Source organism: Pteropus medius, unplaced genomic scaffold (genome assembly GCF_902729225.1).
Source record: "Pteropus medius unplaced genomic scaffold, Ma_sr-lr_union100, whole genome shotgun sequence".
Classification (NCBI taxonomy): Eukaryota; Metazoa; Chordata; class Mammalia; order Chiroptera; family Pteropodidae; genus Pteropus; species Pteropus medius.
Window position 1 is genome coordinate 4,616,609 of NW_024344436.1, and position 21,888 is coordinate 4,638,496.

Sequence of the window (21,888 nt, forward strand, 5' to 3'; positions counted from 1 at the left end):
GTGAAATTTAAAGACACTGTGGATAACAATCTTAAAAGCTTTGAGGGAGGAAGGGGAGAGAGAGGTGATAGCAGGGTGGGGTGGGGAGGTAGAGAAGAGAGGCAGATACATTCACATCATATATAAAGGAAAAAAATGAGAATGCTACTGGAATTCTCAACAACAATACTGCGATCTGGAAAAGAGAGTATCCAACACAGAGTAGAAAGATAGTTCCAGGCTCATGGCCATGCCTCAGGTCTAAAGAGCAATCAGTCCAGATACATACAGAAGGACGGAAGCCTCCAGGAGAAAAGAAAAATTGATAGATTGTCAATTTCCATATGCTTGGACATTTGGAAATTAATATTGATGAGTATTTGATAGATAGTACAGAGTATGTGAAAATATAAAGGAGAGAGAGATGGCATTGGGCAATTACCCAGTTTCAGGAAAAATTTCAGATAGTACAAATAGGAAACATAATTAGAGTGACCAACCAAACAACATTATTTGGTTCTGTCATCATGGTTATTTTTATAGTTCTAATAATATAAACATTAAGTACTGAGAATGAAAAATTGTAGTATAACTTTTTGGAAGGGTAGGAAGAAGAACTGGGGTGGGAGAGTGTTAGAGAGCTAAATCCATGTCTACTTTAAGTGTAAGTAATACATTCAAGAAATATTTATTAATAACTATTACAAGTTAGCTCCATTATAGACTGACCAGTGAATAATAGTCTAAAACATAGGGATCCTTTCATTATGGAAGAGTTTGAAACTTTGGCAATAATACCCTTCATATCTAGGATTTGCTGCCCGTATTCATTCACAGTTACAATGAGGCAAGGAGTACCAGGAAGATCCAAGTGACGTTTCTGGGTTCCACACATAGTCCATTCTATCCCCATGAGTAAAAGCAGCTCTTGTTGATTAGGATTATTTCTGCCATGATGGTGAATCTACTTCTTGTCTGCTGATCCCAGGCATGAGGTGTTTGAAGTACCTTAGTGGCAGCCACAATTTACAGTTTAGTGGGACACTTGCCGTGTCCTTTGAGAGCTAACACCTCCAACCCTCTAGAACCCAGAATTGCCGAGATGTGAAACACAAAATCCCCTAGTGGACCATTGGAGGCAATGATAAATGGAGCCATTCCTACTTCTACCTCTTGGTTCCAGGACCTGAAGAATGCCATTCTATCTGTTCAGAATTTTACCTCTGAGCTGGCACTTTACCTGTGCTTTAAGACTGTTCTGGTATTCTGTGATGCTGCTGCTGCTGGATGGTGTGCTCTGTGTTATAACCAGTGGGATCCACGATCATGGACATATATCCCTATTTCTTTCAATATGCAGTGAGTCTCCCATTCAGATGCTAATCAGTCATTCCATAATAATGATGCTGGATAAGGCTCTGCAGAAAACAAAAAAAGCAAATCTATACTGAGAATGCATGTTTTGGGGCCTTAGTTCTCCTCAATGAGGGGATAACAGTCTAAACATTCAAATGCTTTGGAGCTTTGTGTCTGTCTTTTACTATTAAACTTTGGTCTTCTGCTCAGGCTGGAGGTAAGGACCTCTTCGTATGGTTTGGTTTTGTTTTGTTTCGTTTGGTTTGGTTTGGTTTAGGACCTCTTTGTACATTATCTATCAAAGAGACACTCTGGCTCTCACACTGAGCCATTATCTGTTTACTGGCTAATCATTAATGATCTGACATCTGTCTGCAGAGCAACTTAGCGGTAACCAGCCAACTCTCTGTCTCTGAAGAGATTGTTTTCAAAGGTTTGAATCACCACACCTACAACAGTGTTCTCCACAGGAACATATTCCTAAGTAGCCATCAATGAAATCTTTGGTAATTGAACAGCCACTGTGTGCCAGGCACAAAGCATGCTAAGCTCATGAACCAGGATAATGAACTCTTCGCCCACCTGACAATAAGTTGAGTCAGACTCGAGACCCATCTTACCATATTTTAGATTGAACCAAACTTGTTACCACTTGCATTAGTCCAAGTCCGCTGAGAAGCAGATGCCAAGACAAGATTAGATGTGTAACACCTGTCAGGGGAAATGAGGTGGGAGCTACAGGAAGATGGAAGAGCCATCAACCTGGTGAGGCTGATGGTAAGGATGACAGAGAATTCATGAGCCTAAGTCCATGGGAGGAGTCCTACATCTGGCAAGAACAGGCTTACTTTAAAACTCCTGTTCCTTTTAGTTTTTTTCAGTCGTTTAAGCAGGAGGTAGCCTGTGGTGAGCATGACCTCAGTGCTAATGTGGGAATGATTGATTTTAGAGTGTAGCAACAGGGTCCGTCACTCACACTTTCTGAAGTAGTAAATCTGAGAAGTTTCACAAGGAACTAAAATATAAAATATAATGTTCATTTCACTAAAAATTATTTTAAAAATTATTTTTAAAATTAACGGATAATTCACTGTTTAAAGCAAAAATGAGAGTAATGTGTTATGGGGCTTATAATTAAGTGAAATTAAATATAAGACAATAATTACAAAGAATGAAATAAGAAATGGAAGTATACTCTTTCAAGAGTTTTTTTTTTGATATATAAGTATTATTTCAAGACAGATTTTGATAAGATAAAGTTACATATTGTCAACACCATTAGAGAACACTAATAAAATGGGATATAATTAATAAGCTAAGAGAGAAAACCCTAATCCAAAAAAGGCAGGAAAAGAGGTGGGGGGAGAACAAAGTCCAGATGAGATGAGTAGAAAACAAATAGCAAGATTGTAGGCTTACTTCAATAATTCCAATGAATATAAAAAGTCTAAACATGCCAATTATGATGCAGAAGAAGTTACACTGGATAAAGATAAAATAAAAACCAAATTGTACACAGTTTAAATGAATCACATTTTAAATACATAGATTTTCTTTTATAGATGGAAAGAGAGATACTGTGCAAGAACTAATCATAAGAAATCTAAAATAGCTATAAATTTCTTGGGACTACATCAAACTAAAAAGGTTTTGCACAGCAAAGGAAACCATCAACAAAACAAAAAGACAAGCTACTGACTGGGATAAGATATTTGCCATGATACATTCAAAAATGTGTTAATATCCAAAAATTTATAAAAAGCTTGTACAATTTACCACCAAAAAAGCAAACAATCTAATTTAAAAATGGGCAGAAGACCTGAATAGACATTTCTCCAAAGAGGACATACAAATGGCCAATAGACATATAAAAGATGCTCGATGTCACTAATCATTAGAGAAATGCAAATTAAAACCACAATGAGATATTACCTCACACCTGTCAGAATGGTTATCATCAATAAAGCAACAAACAACAAGTATTGAAGAGGATGTGAAGAAAGGGAACCCTCATGAACCGTCGGTGGGATTGCAAATTGGTGCAGCCACTATGGAAAACAATATGGAGTTTCCTCAAAAAATTAAAAATAGAACAACCTTATAACTCCAATCCCACTTCTGGGTATTTATCCTAAGAAATGCAAAACTCTAATTCGGAAAGATTATGCACCCCTATGTTCATTGCAGCATTATTTAGAATAGCCAAGATATGGAAGCAACCTAAGTGCCCATCAATAGGTGATCAAATAAAAAGATGTGGGAGGAGACTGGGCAAAATGGCACAGATGATAGTGGGTTTTGTTCATCTGCTCTTACAAACACATCAAAGTTGTGATGGAAACATGGAGCAAACAGCAAGCAGAGTCACCTGAGGTCTAGATGAACAGAAGCCCTACAACTAGGGGGAGAAATAAGAAATCACTCTGCAATGGTAGGAGGTAGGAGGGGGCGAGGAAGCGAGGGTGCAAGGCTGCCCAGTCCCTAGTGGCTGAGTGGGACAGAAGCTGTAGCAGCGACAGCTGCAGACACCTCTTAAAGGGTCGGTGTTCCCAAGAAGACTTTTGTGGTGATGGATTCCATCACTATTTCTGAGCACTAGTGCCCAATTGGAGGACCAGGGACTTATAGGGAAACACTAAGTTGCCTGAGCAAGAGCCAGAGGCAAGGCTTTCTCCTGGGCAGAAGTGCTGGGGGAATTCATAGTTCCTCTGTTGAGCCCTCCCCACTCCCAGTGTGCAGGCTCAGCGCCGCCATAGCTGAGAGGCCATCAAACTGTATAACAGAGGTCGCTCTGCCCGGAGGATTCCCTGAAACTCTGCCTCTCCCAACTTGCAGCTCTACCCAAGCCTCATCCAGTTGTGTCCTTTGTGAGTCCTGTGCAACTTGCTGAGTAAGCTCCAAGACCCACACTGGTGACAGCTGACCTCAGGTTCTGGTATGGTTTCTTGAGGCAACTATAAGCACAGCATCTGTGGATTGCTTGCTGACTCTTAATAAGTGGCCCTGGAGGGGCGCAGGGTGGGACTAAACTTGGCCTGCAGCTGAACTGCCTCTGGACACCTACTATGCAAAGCCACGCTAATAAGACTGGGAGACTTAGGAGCTTTCCTTAGTACATAGAAACAGACACAGAAGGAAGTCAAAATGGGAAGACAAAGAAACAGAAATCATATGAGAGAACAGAACAGAGATCCAGGAAAATGAAGTCAAGCAATCTAACAGACGCAGAGTTCAAAACACTGGTTATAAAGATGTTCAATGAACTTAGGGGAAGTATAGATGAACTCATTGAGAACTTTAACGAAGAGATTAAAAAAACATAAACATGGGAATGGAAATTATAAAAGTGAACAAATCAGAAATAAAGAATACATTATCTGGGATGAAGAGTATATTAAAAGGAAGTAACATAGTGGATGAAGAGGATCGAACCACTGATACAGAGAACGAGGAAGCCAAGGTCACCAGATCAGAATAACAATCAAAAGGAAGCCAAGACTATAATAATAATTTAAGGAGTCTTTGGGACAAAATTAAGTGTAAAAACATCCATGTAATAGGGATACTGAAAGAGGAGATGGTGAACAAGAAGTGGAAAACCTATTTGAAGAAATAATGATGGAAAACTTCCCTAACCTGGTGAAAGAAATAGACACACAACTCCAGGAAGCTCAGAGAGTCCCAAGAAAGAGAAACCCAAAGAGGCCCACACCAAGACACATCATTAAAATGCCAAAGGTTAAATACAAAGAGAGAATCTTAAAAGCAGTAAGAGAAAAGCTGTTAGTTACCTACAAAGGAGCACTCATAAGACCAGCAACTGATTTCTCAAAAGAGACTCTGCAGAACAGAAGAGCTTGGCACAAAATATTCAATGTGATGAAAACCCAGGATCTACAACCAAGAATACGTTATCCCACAAAGCTATCGTTTGGAGTCAAAGGCCAGATAAAGACCTTCCCAGATAAATATAAGCTAAAGGAATTCATCAACACCAAGCCAGTATTACAGGAAATGTTGGAGGGACTTCTTTAAGAAGAAAAAACATGTATCAAAAACAGGAATAAAGAATGGTAATAACTACATTCCTATCAACAAATACCTCAAATGGAAAAGAATTAAGTGCTCCAACCAAAAGATAGAGTGGCCAAATGGATAAGAAGACAAGACCCCCACATCTGCTGCCTACAAGAGACTCACTTCAGATTAAAAGACACATACAGGCTGAAAAGAAGAGTATGGAAAAAGATATTGCCTTGATAGTCCTAGAGGATATTGCGTTAAATGAAGTAAGTTAAGTAGAAAAAGACAAATACCACATGATTTCACGTACATGCAAATCTAAAGAACGAAATAAACAATAACAGCAATAACAGAAACAAGCTCATAGATATAGAGAATATTTTGAGGGCTACTAGACAGGAGGATGGTCGGGAGGGTTGGTGAAAAAGGGTGAAGGATTTAAGAAATACAAATGGATAGTTAAGAAATAGTCATGGAGATATAAAATGTAGCTTAAGGAAAATAGTTAACAATGTTGTAATACATATGTAAAGGGAAGAGGAGTACTAGATTTAGTGGGGTGATCACTTGAGCTCTAATCACTATGCTGTACAACTGAAACTAATATATTATTGTTATCCAACCATAATATAAAAAAACTCATTGAATTGTACAATGTAAATATGAGCAACTAATTGTCTATTGTATTTCAATAAAGCTGGGGGAGGGGAAATGTGATACATATATACAATGAAATATTACTCGGCCATATAAAAGAATGAAATCTTACCATTTACAACAACATGGATGGACCTAGAGAGTATTATCCTAAGTGAAATAAGTCAGACAGAGAAAGACAAATACCATATAATTTCACTTATGTGTGGATCTAAAGAACAAAATAAACAAACAAACAAAAGAGAAACAGACTCGTAGATACAGAGAACATCTAATGGTTGCCAGATAGGAGGTGGGTTGGAGGGCTTGGTGAAAATTGTAAAAGGATTAAGAAATACAAATTGGTAGTTACAAAATAGTCACAATATAGTCAATAATATTGTAATAACTATGTATGGTGCCAGGTGGATACTAGTGTAATTGCGGGGATCACTTTGTAAATTATATAAATGTCTGGCCACTATGCTATACAACCAAAACTAATATAAAATAACATTAAATGTCAAAAAAAATTAAAACAAAAAACGGCAAATGTTCAACAATTAGAGGATTGGTTAATTAAATTATTCTGTGCTCATATTAATATAATATCGTGCAGTAATTAAAAACCATGTGGTGAAAGGATATATATTTTCTTGGGAAATATTCATGATATAGAGCTAAACAAAAAAAGACAAGAACAGTATACACAAAAATAGCTTTAAGTTAATAAAAATTATCAATTACCTACTGAAAATGCCAAGTGTGTGCAAACCAAGTTGTGGTTGTCTCGGATGGGGAGATTCAAACTTTTTTTTAGCGGTTTTCTGTTCTTTTTCAAGTTTTCTGTATTGTGCATATAGGTTATTTATATAATTTGACTTTTTAAAGGAGTTTAATAAAAGAAAACCCAGCTCTGCAAAAAAAAAAAAAAAAAAGCTATGTTTCTGACAGGGCAAATTTCAAGACATGAAATATTAACAAAGGTCATGAAAGGATATTTCATAGTAATTCAAGTATCAAGTAATAAAAAAAAACCCACGTAATTCTAAATGTGTTATACAGAGCTCATTTAACACACTTAACACTAATAAACTTTAAATACATAAATCAAATCCTGACAGAACTGAAAGGAGATATAGAAACATTCACAAAGTTAGAGGTTCAATACTCCTCGTTTAGTAATTGATAAGGCAAATAGACAAAATCATTATAGACATAGAAGACTTAAATAACATTATCAACTGACATGAATAAAGTGACATTTCTACAGCACCTCACTCAACAATAGAACATAAATTTTTTTAAGAGCACATGGAAAATTCACCGAGATAGACTATATGCTGGGACATAATTTGTAATAAATTGAGAACTTAAAACAGAGTATATTCTTTGACTATTGTGGAATTAAATTAGAAACAAAGAACAGATCACTGCAAAAACTCCAAATATTTGGATCTGAACTACACATTCCTAAATAATCCAATTATTTAAAAAGAAACTATAATGGAAATTAGAAAATATTTTTGAACTAAGTAAAAATGAAAACAATGCTGAGCATTGTATGGTGCAGCTAAAGCTATTTCTGGAGAGAATTTATAATTTTAAATGTATATGTTAGAGAAGAAAAATGTTTAAATCAACAACTGATGTTTCTCACCCTAAAGACCTAGACATAACAGAGCAAACTGAACCTAAAGTAAGGGGAAGGGAAAAATTTTAAAAGATGAGAATGTAAATTAATAAAATAGAATACCAATAATTAATAATGAAAATTCATTATAACAGAATATGGACCTTTTAAGAAATCGACAAAATTGATAAAAATTCTAGTTAAGCTCATCAAGAAAGAGATATAAAATAAAAATTAATAACATCAGAACAAAAGGGGGTAATCACTACAGATTCCACAAATATTAAAAGAAGAATAAAGGATATTATGAACAACATCCTGCCCATAAAGTTGATAAATTAGAGGAACTGGAAATTTCTTTAAAAAGATGCAATTTAGTAACTCACAAAAGAAGAAATAGAAAATCTGAATAGTCCTAAATCGATGAGAGAAATTGACTTTATTATTGAAATCCTTCTCACAAAGGAACTTGCAGGCTAAAATGACTCTATGTTGAATTCTTCCAAAATTTTAAGGACAAAATATAGATAAACCATGATATGAAAGAAGTAAATTGAAGAGCAAGAGTACAATTTATGTAGTAATTTTTCAATTCTTCTTCTTTAACTTGAATGTACAGAAACATTAGCTAATTGTCACACTAGAAATTCTCTCTTTTTTGGCTTCTGTGAATTTCATGAATTCAAGAAATATTTACTTAACCTTTTACTATTCTATCTTTAAATATTTCTGTTTGGAACAATTCACCATTCCTCTGTAAACAGAGTATATCCTAATTTGTATTTTGACCCCTTTTTTCCCAAGCTCTGATACTCCATTGTTAATTTTTTACTTATCTCTTCCTTTTGGATGTTTTTGCCAGCATTTCATCATCTCTACTGAAATCTATCTCCTTATTTATTCATTTCTGTCTTCCTATTCATGGTTTCCCTGGCACAAAATTTTAGTCAGATTTGATTTGTGCTTCTTTCTTCTCCTTCCTTCTCTCCCAAACCATAGAGATACTAAATCTTGTTTTTTCCTGATCTTATCTATTGGTATTGTTTTTACTTTACTATTTCCACAGCTTGTGAAACTTTAGCTTATCTTCTTGCTCTGACTCTCTCTCTGTTTCAGCTAATCCAGTATGCCACTGCAGTCTAAACTATCTTTTTCATCCGGGGTATAGTTTTGAATAATATTAATCATGAAAATAATAAAAACAACATAATACTTTTATGTTTCCTGTGTTCTATGTAATAGAAACTCTACTATTTATAATCTCCATTTTAAGATAAATAATCTGATGCTCAGGAGAGGTTAAACAAAGTTCCCAAGGCCACACAGCTAGTAAATTGGCAAAGCCAAGAATTGTAGAGGTTGATTGGATTCCATCTACAATTTCTTATTTAACTGAGATATATTTCATAGTTAAGGAGGCCACTACTAATAAATTTTCTGAGACAACAGATATAAACTAGGACCAATCCTAATGAATCAGGACTTATAACACTTTAATAATATCATCCTCCGCTTCCTCTCCAATACAGAAATGGAAAGATTGGGCAAATATCTGTTTGGGGGATGAAAAATATGTGTTGATTTTTGGACTCATTGAGTTCCGGGTGACAACAGAACAGTGTACTAGAACATTTTAATAGAGGGGTTGTGTATACAAGACAGGCAATTAACAAAAAGCTGAGAACTAAAGATACACATTTAGGAACTAGTCACATAAATGATGTTGTTGAAGTCATGAACAAGCTCCCAAACATTTAAGGAAGAGGCCCAGATGGTTGAGAACTGAACACTGGAAATTTTGAAACATGAAGGGAATAAAGTGACAAAGAGATAGAACAAGAGATGCCTCTATTAGATCATAAACCTTTCTAGGGCATGAGCTATTTCTTTTGAATCCGTTTACCTAGCATTTTAATATGCCAAATATACATATTAAAAACCAGTTGAACATTAAGTATATTACAGACCATATGACTTCTGATAGATGAATTTAATTTTACGCCCATCCTTAGAGCCTAACTGAAGTCATATCAAATGAAGACAATTCAGCTGCCATCTTTTCTATCTGGACAGGCTCTCTGACTTTTTTGGTTGAAATTGTGGCTAATTCTTGTATTTTTCTTGTGTGGAGTGAAGGGCACTGCCCTCAGCACCACTCTGGTGCTACCTGAAGATTTACCAGACATTTCAGGGTTCATGCATGTGCATGAGGCATATATATACAAAGACAATGTATTATACATACATTTTCCACAAGTGTGTTATAATTCATGTCTCAAGTATATTTTAGTGTTAGCAATAAATAGAACAAGGAATCCATTATACAGAGATTCTGGTTTTTGGGAAAAGATAGTTCAGCAACAAAAAACTTAATCAAGACTATTTATGTGTTTTTCTCTGCTGGTACTGAAACAAGTAAACAGAGAAAACGACTTTAGAGAAGCCCTGTTCACTTGAAATAAAACCTTGATTATTTGAAATAAAATTCCCATAGGAACCATCTCTGAAGAGGCAAAGATCTGAGAAGATTTTTCCTGTTGCATCATGCTTATGAGAACCCTCTGAGATTCCTAGAGGAGAGTGAACATTTAATGAATCCCCCAAGGCCTTCTTTGCCCTTGGGTTGTAAGGAGAGCACACTTTGGGTGCTTATTTTAATTTCTTGATAATGGATTGTTCTTCAAATGTGCCATGAGGTTGAGAACAAGGACTAGGCTTTATTAGTGTTGTCTGTGCTGTAGACAATTCTCAGTAAATAGATGAGACAATGTCATGGCTGAGTCTTAGCCAGAGGTGAGCAAGTCCTCACTGCTGTATGTTCACATACTCAGACACAGACACATACCAGTGTGCAGTGGTTTTAATTGGACTTTGCCTGGAGAAAGATGGATTGGATTCTGCCTTCATGTTTTGATTTCATAACTTCTCCAAGAGGACTAAAGCCCTTAACTCTGACCGAAAACATATATAACTCATCTATAGCTAACTCTTGAATTTCCCCAAATAGAGGTTTATTTTTTGAATAGAAAATCTGTTATCCTTAATATATAAAAGCCTCTGGCAGAGCGTGTAGAATACAAATTGCTGTATAAAATTTTATTAGTCTTTATATCAGTCTCAGTCCATAACATTGTGTCTTGTGATTGCCTAAAGCCTCACCGAGGTCTTTTGCCCCTTTATCCTGTTGCTACGTCAGAATTTTCTCCCTCATGTCTCGTAATTTGGGTTGAAGTATTATGTTTAAAGTGCAGGACAAAAAAGTAATGCCTTGAAAAGGTGCTGCATTAAGTCATAAGTGCCCAATGTTGTATTGGAGTAACTGATCTTACTAAGCAAAAGTTGTTATTAGTAATTTGACAAGTATTTTTTATGAATAATCAAGCTTAACATGCATGATCAAGTAGTAGAGAAAAATCAGAGAAGGTTTCTTTATTTAAAAATAAAAAAATTTGGAGAGGGTGCAAATAATTCTTGGTATACATTGAATATGATTGAAATAATAAAAATCTCTTCTGAAGTCCAAATACCTCTAATTTTACCTTACTTGGGTCTAACACTTTCTGCATTCCATTAAAGTTATGTAAGTACTTGTTTTTATATATGAAGAAGCTCAAGAGATTCTAGTAAGTAAAAATGCTGCTTCAGAGATTTCATTGTCACTTACAGAGAGGTAGTGTAGCCTAGCGGTTAAGACTAAGAAGTTTGGAGTTATACAGACCAGAGTTTGACCCAAGGTTCTGAACCTACAAGCTGTGTATATTCCTCACTTTTAAAGTGGAGATGAACAGGTTGTTGTGAAGAATAAATGTAGTAAAATTATTCATGCATTACTTCATATCCTTTGGATGAGGGTTGTGGGTCAGACACAGAGTTTGGTACACAGTAAGCGTGCAATACAAGATAGCAAGAAGTATTTTTCCCACAGTTCTTTGCTCTTAATATTGCTTTAAAAGATGTAAACTGAATGAAAGGATAGGCCATTAAAAACCCCATCGAGCATTTTCAAATTCTCTTATTAGTTGGGAAATAACGAGTAAAACTTCTATCCAATATTTTAAATTTCTTTAAATCTGTATATCTCTCTATTAGAAGATCTAATAAATTAGCCTTTGTCTTTAGAGCTCTATGCACTATCTCAATGGGCACATTTTTTTTTTCTGTCTCTTTTGGCCTCCAAAGTATGTGTTTCAGACAAGGGTTTTCAAACTGTGGGCCACAATTCAAAAGTGGACCATGCCAGTAACTCACTGGGGCAGAACTCTTGGGAAAATGCCAGGGATGTCAACAAAAGGGGGAAGCCTGCAGTTATGAATTTAACCATCAGATCTAAGGGATGCACCAGCATAATCCCTGTGGTGAAGGTGCAGGGTACCTGTGAGCATGTGCTGTGCAGCTGTCTGTGTAAGTGACATGATATTGCTGTGGGTGGGCATGCAGAGCAGTCAGGATGGGCCGAGTGAGGATGCGATGGCTTCGGGCAGCTGGCTGAGTAGAGAGTGTCTGCAATTTCAGCTTGGGAGTATCTGGACTAGAAACAAGAGATGATTCTCTAAATGACATGCCAGGCTATGGGCCAGGACACTAGTAATTACAGGGACACTTGACCTTGAATAAGTCATTGCTAGTGGAGGATGCAGAGATTGGGACTTTACCTGGGACTGGTACCAGACTGCACTATTTGAGTAGGTGAAGCCCTATGGTTTTATGCTGCCCTCTCATTAATGAGGTGTGGGGTGGGTGGAGGGAAAAGAATGCTGTGGAGCCAGGCCACTCATGTAATTGGTGTGGAATTCGGTTTGATTTTTTAAAATGCATTGAAGGCCTTCATTTGTCCTTTGGGGTGGGATGAGAGATCCAAAATGCAACTAGGATTGCTCTCCCTCATCGTACACTGTGTCACAGGGACATTTGGCTCTGGTCCTAATTGACTGTCCGACACTGCCCTGCATTTGGTACATTTTCTATCTCCCTGACCCAATCCTTTTTCCAAAATGTTTCAATCTCATTGTAGAATTTCTTTGTGGACCCAAGGTCCTCTGGAAAAATTAAGGAACGCATGGCAGAAGAGAATATTAGACAGATCATAAACTTGGAAATTTGAAGGTGAATGACTCCCACTGGGGTTATAGAGGTTATATATGCCTCATTTTTCCTTTCTGTAAAATAGAAAAGTAGTACATCCCCCAAGAATTGCAAGGATTGACTAAGATATTGTGTGAGTGGGTTTTAAACTATACAGCGTGATACAAGCTCTTGCTTTAAATATGGATTTTGAACTTACTGAGGCAGGTGACAGGCAGAAGTATTAGAAATACATCCTGAGGGGCAGGAAGACACTGATTATTTGGTCAGACTGTATTCTTTCCTCGGTTATATGGAAGATGTTCCCTCTGAGGGTGGGGAGTTGTGGACAGATAGCAAAAAGAGGGGATCCGAAGAAGTTATTTTTTAGGAGGTATTACAATTTGAAGTGTATGTTTATGACAAAACCGTTAGGCTAGTGTACAGAAAGATCACAAACTCAGAGAAAATGGATTTTTAATGGCTAAAGGTTTGGTTACTAGATTAATACAATTTGGATTTGTTTCCTGGAGCTATCACTTCTGTGAATGCTAGAAAATTTCAGTTTCTTTTATTTATAAAATTAGCATAATGACAGAATCTATTTCACTAAGAATTAAATAAGACAAAATATATAAACAGTAGTTTATAACTACTAAGAACTGTTAATTATTCTTATTATTGCTATTAATTTGTAAAATCTCGACTCTTAAATACTTACTTGTAATTAGCACGTCAAAGTTATATTTCATTTATTAATGAGGCAACCAGAAGGAAAACTAAGAAGCTGGTTCTAAGAGCATTTGAGGTATAAGTGCACACACACATGATTATATTTATATAGTGTATATGTATATATTATATACATATATATATAATCAAACATACATGTAGATAGAAAAAGGATGCTAAAATAATATTATCATGTTAAATCTATGACTGATTGATATCTTACAGGATTTCAATTAGGGTTATTTCCTCTAGGGTTAACTCCTTTATTGAACTATACAAATTACAATAACACCAATTTACACAAAACTCTCACCTTATAAAATTGCCTGCTCTTCCATCAGTCGTTGTGACTCGTTAGTCAAGTACACTGTGATATTCTCTAAGAGTGTCAGGTCAGGGTCAAGCAGGTATTTTGGAAAATACCCTAGCTTAATTTCAAAGAATTAATCATCTATCTACATTTTTCCATGTTTGAGAAAATTTTTTCTTTAGCATTATTTAAGGAATTTTTGGTCTTCTTGATTTTCTAATCAAGAAGGCGAGAAGAAGAGGCCCAACACCTGGAGCTCTTCCTGCTGACAACAGTGATTCTCAGCCTTGATTGTTCTTTGTCATCACCTGAGTTGCTTTCGAAAATACTACTGCCAGGGCCCCAATTTAACATTTCTGATTTAATTGGTTTGTAGATTGACCTGGGAATCAGCATTTATAAAGAGCTTCGGTGATTCTACTCTATAGCTAAAGTTGAGAACTTTTGGGTTACAACTTTTTCAAATACTCTAAGATGTGAAAACCAGCCTATTTCATTAGTGTAGCTTGCCGATTTACTTCACTTCAGAAATCAGCTCTCTCTTTTCATCTGGGCAATCCCCAAAGAATAAGGCTTCACGATTCCAAATCCAGGTAATGACATTGCGGCATGATTATCTGAGAGACTCTAACATTTGGATTTAATGACTAACCCTTGAATCTCAGTTTATCTTTTACAGAGTGAGGATTCAATTTTTTTTATATGTAAAATGAAGAGAGAATCAAATAAATTCAAGGTTGTTTTAAGAAATATGGAAGATAATATATATGTAAATATGTCTCAAATTTTAACATGCTGTTCAAATGCAGATTGTCATTCGGGCATTTGGACTTATCTTTCATTTTATCCTTGGCTTGAAGCTCTTTGGTTCAATACAGCATGGGCTTCTTTGATTTTGGGGGAAGGTTATTAAAAACTGAAATGGGAGTATGGGAGTATATATTGGGTTGAAAGCATGGTTTGTTGACACCTGAGCCCCATTTTAGGAAGGATCTGAAGAAATCAACTTTAATGGAATAAAAGTAGTCATACCAAAGAGATAAGAAAGGTAAGATTGGAAATTTGAGGAATTTCAACACTTAATGATGGGCAGGGGAGAAGACAGCTGGCATACTGTATCTAACATCATGAGTAGTTAAGACAGGATTTGATATTTCTGTTTACAGAAAGGAAACCCCAGGCTGAAAACATTTTACTTTGCCAATGTCACACAACTACATCTTTAGATTCTCAAACCTGGTTCCTTCAACTATACCACATTGCTTCTGGATTAAAACTAGTCTTTAGAAAAGTTCCCTAGAGAAGGCTTTGAAAAGTATAAGAACATTTTACAGAGGTTTTGTGGCTTTCCTGACCAGTATCTATGTCAAAAAGTAGCAGTCTTCACTATCCTGCAATTAGGAATTCTAAGACATCTCTGTCCAACAAGGAAAGTCTCTAGTGAATCTTAATTTTTAGGATTTATTTTTTAAATCAACTGAGATATCCCCATTAATGCCTTGAATAAACTGCCCTCCATCAAATTGCCTTTAAATAAGGCCATTTCCTTGTATTTTCTCTCTTTTCAAAATCTTGGATCATGGTGTACCCTTAATACACCTTGAAATGATATATTTTATATGGCTAGTGTTACTGCAATTTGCTTTTTATAGCACATATATTCCTGAGATAAATGTCACTTAAAAATGGATTCCTATTTTAAGAGTCCCAAACTATGGGCTATGATCAAATTAAGCTCTGGGCAGCTCCTAACGTGGGAAGGCTTTGCAGCTCTTTCTGTCACTGAGTAATTTTCTTTTGCCAGTCCTCAAAATATTGGGCAGTTCCTTCTATTCTATAAATATCTCAATCCTGAAAGTCACGCCCAAAAGATACACATCATCTAGCATGAATGTCAGATCAGTGTCAACATTAGCATATTTAAAAGTTCAAAAATACTTGTAGTAAAGCCAGTTGTATGTAACACATTTCTTTTTATTTACCTTTTAGAAATAGATTTACCACATAGCAATTTATGGGAAAGCTCTGATGAATTTCTTCAGTATTTAAAATAATAAATGTATCATTGAATTGATTAATTTTCAAATGTGGGCTTTTATTGAACCATATTTATATTTCTTTCTATTGAACTTAGTAAATATTATGAACAATGTGTGCATTTGTCATTGTGTTTAATATTGGATATGTAAGTTAAACAGTATTTCAACATATGATCTTGCCTTGTACCCACTTATAATATAGTTGAGGCTAGGGAACTTCAATCCCAAAGAAGTGGATGAAAAGTAAAAGGCAGAATTTGAGCGTGTAGATAAAAAGAGATATGGAAGAATAAGGATCCTGTGACACTACATGAATTCTAAATTACTTGTGAAACATTATGATAGTTGATCCTCACAACAATCCTATATGTTAAGTGTTAATATCTCTGCTTACAGAAGGGTCACTGAGATGCAAACACTAAACACTTACTCAGCCAGTGAGTGATGTGATTAGAGCCTAGATCATTTGACTATAAAGCCTACACAGGGCCACCACATTCACTTTCTCTGAGATCACTGCTATTTATGTGATTCCCCAGTACGTGTCTTCTTCCAAGCTTCCTCTCTCTGACAGTATTTTTCCTGACATCCCTTTTAGAGGTACTTTCAGCACTTGACAGTCAGGTCTAAACTCTAGCTCTTTATTTGCCTTCTTTACTTCCTTTTTTCTCTGTCCTGGGATTGAAGTCTTAGTCACCTTTGATATTTGACCTTTCCTCTCCATTCTTCCTTCATGATTATTAATGTAGTAAATCCTATTAATTCCTCCATCACTACAAATACCTGGAGACTTAAGGAGAACAAGCTATTATAACTAAGATACAAGCAAGTCTGATTCTTTTGATCCAAGGAAATGTTCTTGTACAAAGTATAATAATAATAGCACCTACTTCAAAGGATTTTTGCAAAAATTAACGGAATTTATATGTATAAAGAAAGCACATAGCATAGTTCTTGACACACAGTAAGCATTTTGAAAATGTAAAATATCGCTACTAGTATTAGTATTCTTGAATCCATTAAATGATATTTTCAAGTATGCTAAATCTTTACTTTCTGTAGATTATTAATTTTCTATAAAATACTTAATATATATAAAACTACCAGCAAAGTGCTTGGTACCCAGGTTTATTCACAAGTATTTAATACATGTTGATTACTCCCAATATAGAACTCCAAGGTACCTTCCAATTCTAAAATTCTATGTTAAATACATATATCATTTATATATAAATTAGTATGTTGATGAGTTGAAAATGCTTAATAAAAGTTAATTGAGATTTAATATAATGCAGAACCACGTAACTCCTGATATTTGCTTTCTTGGGAGCTAACAGGCCATTTCAAATGAAGACTTCTCAGCTGCTGTCTTTTCTTTTTAGTCAGGTGTGCACCTCTTCTTATGAAACTAGAATTTCTGTGTGGCCTCCTCTGGTGTGATGGTCAGTGCACTTGGGGCCAACCTCGTACCACCAGAAGTCAGGGTTAATACTTTGCATGAGACATTGTTTTGCATTTACATGTATCACATGTGGAATGACATAAATAGACTATAAAAAAAAAAGATGGCAAAATAGAAATAAATAAAATAAAGAAGCACTATATAGAGATTCAAGTTTTGGAAAGAGGGCAGTTCTGTAACTAAAGGAATACAGTTAAGAATAGTTCTTCCTACACTGCTTCCTGCTTGGGCTTCATCTGCTCTTCAGGGAACATGACTTTAGTGAAGCCCCAGTTGAGAAGATTTTGAAATGTAGTTCCCATGGCAACAGGCTCTGAAGTGACATAAATCCAGAGGAACTTTTCTTGGTTGTTCTATCATCCAAACAAGGATCCTCTAAAGGCTCCTAGAGAAAAGTCAACTTTTAACGAAGCTTGAATCTTCTTTGCTTTCTGTGCCCCATGGAGCCCTTTTCCTGTGGGGCTTATTTCAGGTTTGTAATAACAATTTATTTTCTTTGCGGTTTGACAACAGTGAGAATGAGAGCAGGGATTGGGATATATTGTGATCATCATGGCAGTGGCAAATTTCTAAGTGTAAGATTTATGCTTTAGGCCTCTTTTTATTGAGCAGGGACCAAACTATGTCCCTGTGTGGAGGACTGGCAAGCACTGAGTATGTGCAAATGTCACTCAACACTCACACACCCAGCTCATACACACACACACACACACACACACACATACACGGACTGATATAGGGTTGCAATTAGCTTGCCAAGTGGAGGACAGGCTGCTACCAATGTGGTTCTGAGAATAAACCTACTTTATGATGACTCCAAGTGTCTCATCATGACCAAAATGTACCTTTCATCAATTGAGTGTTGTGTGAAATTTCATTATTAGAGATCTATTTTTTGGTTAAAGATTTTGTCTTCATTTAAAAAAAAAAAAAGTCTGGCAGAGGGTGTGTGGATGATTCCCAGCAAGTCTTTACTAGACCGTGTTGATGAATTTGTGAGATGTTTCCCGAGAACAAGCTTTGATGGAGAATCAAAGAAAGAGTGAGCATTAGGACTCTGAGTATTTGGGGAAGAGGAATTTTGACTGAGACTAGAAATGGGTACAGAAAGAGAAGATTGGAGACTGTAAAAAAAACCTCACCTGACTTCATATTTAGCCTTTGGGGTGTGGTAGAGTATGGTTATTTGAAAAACAGGGCATCAGTAGAGGGACCGGAAGTAGGGACAAGGTAAATAACAAAGGGCTTTGAGCCTGTCTGTGGATTAAGTTATGTTGGAGAGATGGGCCTTAGATAAAATTTTGAGAAAAAAATATTTCTTCAGAGCTCTTCTCACTTCTATTAGCTTTCCTTATAGTAGCCTCTCTCTTGCTCTTTTCAGGCTCATCTGGCTCTTAGCAAACTGTTTTTCCTCCCTCATTCCCTCCCTAAAAAATATATATATATATATATATATATTTTTTTTTTCTATAACACTATCAAGGCTTTTCCACGCGTCAGCCTCTTTGCTAGGCTCTTCCTCACAATAACCTTATGAATTATTATCATCATCCCTACTTTGCAGATGAGATTGAGAACCTGAGATTAGTAAATATTTTGTGAGCTGCTGAAAGCCAGGTTCTACACTGGGTTCTAAAATTATAAAAGTGAATAAACCTAGTTCACATTTGTCACAGTTCATGGAGGGATATGGATGTTCACAAAGACAGTAATATGCTGTGAGGTGCAGTAGACTTAAGGACCAGGCTAATCCCCACATGGGAGTGAGCTGATAAGGATTTGAGGTCCTACTCTTTCCATCACTTGTGTATTTTGATAGGACATAGTTAATTCTCAAAAATTCTCTGTTACATGGAATTTCAGGTACTTGATAAATTTAGTGATTCATATCTGATTTCCTAACCTAGAATCAAACATCTTTGCAGGAGGCTGCTTCCTCCAGGTGGAGTAAGACATATTTTGGTCAGACCTGCTCCAAATACTGTTTTCAGAGTGCCTTAGTTGGGGTTTCCACAAAAAGCTGTGCTGGAGACAAGGACTTGTGTGCAGGTGGCTTATTTTGAAAGTGATCTCAGAGAAAAGATTGAAACACAGAAGGATAGAAAGCCAACCCAAGTGTGGATTCTTGAACTGATTACCTTAATGAAAATTTGAGATCGATCCCTCTGAGGCACTGTGACACATTGTGGAGAATGAACCATGAAAGATGCAGAAGACTGGAGCATTTACCCGCGGGCTCCCATGGGGCGTTAATGCCTTCACACTTAAAGGTTTGCACATGCCCCAGAGTGGTTGAGTGGACTCCCACAGACATTCCAAATGTGGTGACAGAGATGTCATTCTAGGGCAGAAAGCAGAGCACACGTGGTACAGCTTAGGAGCCAAGTTTTGGGGCACCAACTGTATGTAGCCAGCTGCCACAGCACCAGTAAAAACCCAAAAGGTGAGCTGAGTAACATAAAATAAAGTAGAAAAAATGTCCAACGCAGAGAGCTTGCTGATGGAACCTGAACTCGGAGCCTTGTAAAAATGCCCAGAGTAGAGGGTAGAGGACACCACAGCTGTAAGGCAAGGCCCACATTATGTGATTTGCAATACGCTAAAAAGCTTGGAAAGGTCTTTGTTCCATTTGTTGCTTGTTCTGAGAGTCCATCCCTTGTCCCTTATCTTATTGCTGTGCTTTGATTTAAGGCATCTTGTCTGACTTACAAGGAAAAACATAGTGCCTAAGGGACTGTTGCTTCAAGTCATTGATACCTAGCAGCCTATTAGACTAGTTGGTCTTCCTTAGCACATCTGATCATGTCCTTCCCCTGATCATGTCATTTCCCTATTGAAAATGTTTCTTGGCACCACACTGCGCATACATTTCCCGTTGTGACATTCAAGTGTCTCCCCTGTATAACCCTGGGCTGCTGTTCCAGGGCTGATGTCCAATTATGTCCTTTACTTATACGCCCATTTCAGCAAAACTAAAGGCCACGTGGGCTTCTTCTGGGTAGTTTGAAAAACCCTTTCAACTGGAAAGGTTAGACCCATGTTTTATTCCAGTGTCTACCACCAACTAGCTCTGTGATTGGTTGGCTCTCAGTTTTCTTGTCTGGAAGATATACAGTACCAGGATTAGATCAGTGAATCTCAAACCTAGCTAAAGATTCAGAATACCAGGGGAGATTTGTAGAAGAGAAAACAGATTGTAAAGTCCCACCCTTGGAAATTCTGATTTATTATGTCTGGATTAGAGCAGCAGAATATGTACTTTTAATGAGCACACACATACTTACCTAATTCATGACCATGAAATAGACACTCCGGGCATAGCTAGAGTGGCTCCAACCTCTGAGAGGACTTTCCCCAGAGAGTGGCCCTAGTTTTGGTAGAAACCAGAGTTGGAAGGAAACAATAAATGGACCAAAGTAAAGATCTGGGAGACTCCTCAGTTCATCTTTGGGATCCTTCTTCCTGGTAGCACCTGCTCTCACCATGGAGACAGGTCCATCCACCACGAGGAAGTCTCTAGGGTGCTATGAGAACAGACCCACAGCATCCAGAAAACCTTTCTGCTGAAGTCCAAAATCTGTCTGTGTAGATATAATTCTCAAGAACAGGAAGGGCAGCAGTGGTCTCTCTCTCTCTCTCTCAACCTCTAAATGACTCTTTTCTTTTGTCTCCATAGAATGCCTTAAATGAGAACGGTAGTTGAGAATTTCTCTGTGACAGAGTTTATCCTCGCAGGCTTAACCAACCAAATGAAACTCCAGATCCTCCTCTTCTTCCTGTTTCTAGATTTCTACATGGTCACTGTGGTGGGGAACTTGGACTTGATAACCCTGACTGAACGGAACTCTCACCTGCACACCCTCATGTACTTTTTCTTCTATAACGTGTCCTTCATAGATTTCCACTGTTCCACTGTTCCACTGTATTCACTCCTAAAGTGCTGATGAGTTTTGTCTCAAAGAAGAACATCATTTCCTATGCAGGGTGTGTGATTCAGCTCTTCTTTCTTTTCTTCGTTGTCTCTGAGTCTTTCACCCTATCTGCGGTGGTATATGACCACTATGTCACCATCTGTGATCCACTGGTATACACGGCCACTGTGTGTCCCCAGGTCTGCCTGTTCCTTTTCTTGGTTGTCTATGGGATGGGGTTTCCTGGGGCTATGGCCCACATGGTGTGCATGATCAGGCTGACCTTCTGTGTCAACAATCTCATTGACCACTCTGTGTGTGACATCCTTCTTTCCCTTCTCACGCGCTCTTGCACCGTCACCCATGTGAATGAGATGGTGGTTTTTGTTGTGAGCATTGATACTGGTGTGCCCACAGTTACCATCTTCATTTCTTATGCCCTCATCTCCTCCAATAGTCTCAGTATTCATTCCACTGAGGGCAATTTCAAAGACTTCAGTACCTATGGTTCCCACAAAATTGCAGTTTCTCTTCTCTTTGGGTCAAGGGCATTCATGTACCTCAAGCCATCTTCTCTTTTACCTGTGAACCAGAGGAAAGTATCCTCCTTGTTCTATATTACTGTGGTGCCCATGCGCAACTTGGTAATCTATAGCCTGAGGAATAAAGACATCAACATTGCTCTGAAAAAAAAAACAAAAAAAAAAACAAACAAACAAACCTTGAGCAAAACATCATTCCCCTGA

The 21,888-nt window shown here is 37.0% G+C and overlaps 1 protein-coding gene across 1 annotated transcript; it reads left to right on the forward strand.

The window, feature by feature from the left end:
* The first annotated feature begins 20,917 nt into the window (after positions 1-20,917).
* Positions 20,918-21,888, forward strand: LOC120610542 (olfactory receptor 145-like). The gene is given in 2 exon segments (XM_039872922.1): positions 20,918-21,130; positions 21,133-21,888. Coding segments are annotated over 2 exon segments (969 nt in total).